This window comes from Aquila chrysaetos, chromosome 13 (assembly GCF_900496995.4).
Source record: "Aquila chrysaetos chrysaetos chromosome 13, bAquChr1.4, whole genome shotgun sequence".
Taxonomy (NCBI): Eukaryota; Metazoa; Chordata; class Aves; order Accipitriformes; family Accipitridae; genus Aquila; species Aquila chrysaetos.
In genome coordinates this window covers 12,189,736-12,193,560 of record NC_044016.1, presented here as the reverse complement: position 1 = coordinate 12,193,560, position 3,825 = coordinate 12,189,736, and the positions used below count along the sequence as shown (strand labels likewise).

The 3,825-nt window shown below is 46.1% G+C and overlaps 1 protein-coding gene across 3 annotated transcripts; it reads right to left on the bottom strand.

Annotated features, from left to right (window-relative positions):
- Positions 1-521: 521 nt before the first annotated feature.
- On the bottom strand, positions 522-3,747 carry LOC121233749 (protein sidekick-1-like). Of its 3 annotated transcripts, XM_041128415.1 has the most exons (5): positions 3,422-3,747; positions 2,243-2,346; positions 1,424-1,468; positions 1,268-1,304; positions 546-567 (listed from the first exon to the last, which is right to left on the bottom strand). In XM_041128415.1, the coding sequence occupies exons 1-5, from the start codon at positions 3,703-3,705 to the stop codon at positions 555-557; spliced, it is 483 nt and encodes a 160-aa protein (XP_040984349.1). In that variant the 5' UTR covers positions 3,706-3,747; the 3' UTR covers positions 546-554. The 3 variants fall into 3 exon arrangements, with proteins under 3 accessions (XP_040984350.1, XP_040984349.1, XP_040984348.1); XM_041128416.1 differs by lacking the exon at positions 1,424-1,468 and having other exon boundaries at positions 522-567; XM_041128414.1 differs by lacking the exons at positions 546-567; positions 1,424-1,468 and having other exon boundaries at positions 594-1,304.
- Between the last annotated feature and the right edge of the window lie 78 nt (positions 3,748-3,825).

The following is a 3,825-nucleotide window of genomic DNA, read 5'->3' as shown; positions in this document are numbered from 1 at the left end:
TACACATTGGTAATTTTTCTGAAGTATCACAAATTAATTTGACCTGTTTCTAAACAGATCTAAAAAGACAGAGATTTTAAATGGTAGAAAGTGACATTCCCAAGCCAGGGAACTGTCAAAACGGTCTTTCCAAAAAAAAAACCAAAATTGTAAAACTTTCACCATAAGATAAAAAGGCCAAGCATGGCATCTACTTTTCATGAGCCATTTGAAATTTCACAGGTGAGATGGACATAACGCACAAGAAAGACATTGAGGTGCTGCAGCACATTCAAAGAAGAGCAATGAAGCTTGTGAAGTCCTATGAGGAGTGGCTGAGGGAACTGGGGCTGTTTAGCCTGGAAAAAAGGAGGCTGAGGGGAGACCTTATCGCTCCCTACAACTACCTGAAAGGAGGTTGTAGCAAGGTGGGTGTCAGTCTCTTCTCCCAAGTAACAAGCCATAGGATGAGAGGAAACAGCCTCAAGTTGCACCAGGTTTAGATTGGATATTAGGAAAAATTTCTTCACCAAAAGGGTTGTCAAGCATTGGAACAGGCTGCTCAGGGAACTGGTTCAGTCATCATCCCTGGAGGTATTTAAAAGATGTGTAGATGTGGCACTTAGGGACATGGTTTAGTGGTGGACTTGGTAAGTGTCACGTTAACAGTTAGACTTGATGATCTTAAGAGTATTCACCAATCTAAATGATTCTACAGTAATATAGGCATATGAAACCATCTAGTGCTATAGGAAATTATTCTGTTCTGAACAGTCTTTGCTTTCCCATAGTTCACCACTCAACGGTCAATACTATCATTATCCCTCACTACAAGGTAATCATAATGAATTGCAGGAGTCCACAGTCTAAGAGCCTGATTTTAAGCAATGAATTCCAAGAACCTGTTCTAACAAAGATGATTGCAAGAGGCCCCAAACCTGCATGGAGCAACCTCTGAAGCCACATGGGTTTGAAGGTCAGTTAATTCATGGATAGCGAAAGCTGTTTCCCTTTGAGCTTCTATTTCTACTAAAGCCTTTTAGTAACTCTGTTAAAAAGAAGCAACTGCTTCACCTTCCTTGTTTGCAACCTCTCCATTCCTCAATTCCTTTTCTCTCTGTTGCAATCCACTTTGAACTCCAGCAATCCCTCCCCTCCTGCCAAAACACAACCTTTCCCCCTGAAACTATGACTTTGGGAATTAAGTTTTAAGAACAAATGCATAAGCTCCAAGAATGAAAAACTGGCAGAACCATGAAAAGAATCTTTAGACTGGCCCGAGTCATACCTTCTGAATGCGTTGGTTACATTGCTGTCCTCTGTGGCTTGTGTTTAGAAAGAAAAATTAAGAACATGGTAATATTAGTCTAAGCTAATTCCTTATATGTAGTTTCCACAATAAATGCAGGACGAATCTTGCAAACAACAGTCTGTTTTAGCATACCACATCTAATCCAGGAGCACCCAGATACCAAATGTGACAGAGGAACTATGGAGAGGGAGGGGGGAAAAAAAAAAAAAAAAAGAATAAAAAAAAATTAAAAAGGAAGACTTCTGTACAAGAGAAGGCATATTCCAAGGCAAGACAACTTTAAGATTGCATGGGGAAAAAACTCACTACATGCATTTGCTAATACTTAAGTGCTTGACTTAGTGAACCTACGCTCTTCTAATGTAACCTCTGAAGTACAGTTTTAACAGTAGCCATGCAAATAACAGAAACAAAAAGGGGCAAGCTCTTAAGACAATTCTCCTCCCAACCATACTGACAAGGTATCTTTCTTCCTTTCAGGTGACTACCTTCACAACACTCAGCATTCCTGAAAGCTGTAATAGCTTATTAAAATTTTCAGCGGGTTTATCAGTTAAGAACTGACAGACATATGCAGTCATAATGCTGTACATGTGCCCAAACCTCACAGCCTTAGAAAATAAAGGTAAAAAGCCTCAAATACTCAGTTTTAGAACTAAAATAACAAAGCCCAATTTTCTGCAAGTTTTCATATTGATTTTGCATTTTAAAAGTGCAAACATCAGTTGAAGATTTTCCCATGGTTCTGGTATTTGTGAGTGCTTTCTCTTATGTGAATTCTTTTGTGTTCATTAAAACATGAGATCGCATTACAGCTTTTTTTCCTCAATTGTTGAGGCACTTGCAGGTAGTCAACCACTTTTGCTTCTACCTTCTCCTTACTAGTCCTTCTTTCCAACTTTTGGAGAGAAAGAACAGCAAGCATACAGGAGTCAGAGCTTGTTTTCTCACATTTTTTGATGGTCAGCTGCCAAAAGCTGTCACAAAAACAGTTCTTCAAAGACCGTAATATTCCCAGGGCAGGAAGAATCTTGACGATATTTTCCCACCATATTCTAGGAAGCACACATAAATCAAAGGTTTTCCAAAAGTAGAGAATTTGACCATATTGGGCTGATTTCAAGACAAGTATCAAACAACAGCGCCTTGCAAACATGGCAAACTACATCATGTTACAATCCTACTGTAAAGCACTACAGACACTTAGGAGTCACAAGCAGGGACACAAGTAGTCATCTTCCCTTAATCTCACTGTAAGAAAGCAGCTGTACCATTCCAGCTAGCACTTTTAAATCAATCAATCAACCAACCAACTTGGGACAGACAGCTGCCAGGGCAAAGTTTGGAAAGAATGGCTGAGATGTCACAAAATATAACAAATTCTGTCAGATAGTCTTAGTTGGAACGTAAGACTTGACTACAATATATAGCAATGGTAGCTTTAACAGTTAAGTTTATACTTTTTTCCTGCATCAGGAAATCAGACTGCCAAGTTATCACCGCATCATTAAAAATACCATTAAAGCATATTTAAAGCATAGCCACAATAACATTAAATGTATTTGCATAGAAACAAACCAGGCTAAGGCATCTCCAGATTAAGTAACAAGACTGTTACCATACTGTAACTCAGCCTCTATCTGGAGCCAGTCTCAGCTTCTTTCCCCCCCCCCCCCCCCCTTAAAACCTGGGTATTTTGATATGAACTGCACGGTGACACCTGAGCACTTGGTAACACACTGGAATTACGTTAGATAAATAAATAAATCAATGTGTGCATTTAGCAAGAAAAATCAGCACGATTTCACACACGCCTCACAGCACCTGGAACTACCTGCAGTGCTGCCCCTTTCTGGTGCCGGCTTTCCTGTGCTCTTACAATCCCCTCAACCTGACTTGACCCTGGTTTGAAACGTTCCCAAAAGCCGTGGGCTAGGAAGGCAGCGCTGCCCCGCCGCCCGCTCGCTCGCTCGCCCGCCCGCCCGCCGAGGCTGCTCACCGCGCCGGCCCCAGGCTCCAGCCGGCACCGGCTTTCGCAGCCGGGGCCCCGCCCCGCTCCCCAGGGTGACCGCCCTCCGGCCCCACTGGAGACCGCTCCCCTCAGGCCCTGCGCCGCGGCCCCAGCCTCACCCGGACGCTGCCCCACAGCCGGGACCTGACCTCCCCCACACCCCCGTCTCGCCCACACGGTCCCTTGGCTGCGGCCGTGGCGGCCCGGCACCTCTCCCGCGCCTCACCGCTGGCCGTAGCGCCACCAACGGCCGCAGAACCCCTCCCCGCCGAGATCCCTGCGCCTCCGGGGGAAATAGTCCCCTCTCCCCTCCTCCCCCGCCCGACGGAGGAGCCCCGCGGCGAGACCCCCTTATCGGCGCGGACGGAATCCCTCCGCCGCGCCGCCGGGGCTCTGCCGGCATCCCCGCCCCCTCGGCTAGATCCGGCCGGGCCGGCGCGGAGGGATTCCCGGGGGCTGCGCGGCGCCGGGGGAGGGGGAGCGGCGGGCAGGAGGGGGGCGGTGTGAGGGGGGAGGAGGTGCC

What these genes read in the sequence shown, in the direction of transcription:
- LOC121233749 (XM_041128414.1), bottom strand. Translation starts at nt 3,705, where the DNA reads ATGCCGGCAGAGCCCCGGCGGCGCGGCGGAGGGATTCCGTCCGCGCCG. An exon ending in GGCTGTGGGGCAGCGTCCGG is followed by an intron (nt 2,347 to 3,421) that starts GTGAGGCTGGGG and finishes TGTGCTTCCTAG; the next exon opens with AATATGGTGGGAAAATATCG. An exon ending in GCAGCTGACCATCAAAAAAT is followed by an intron (nt 1,305 to 2,242) that starts GTGAGAAAACAA and finishes TCTAAACACAAG; the next exon opens with CCACAGAGGACAGCAATGTA.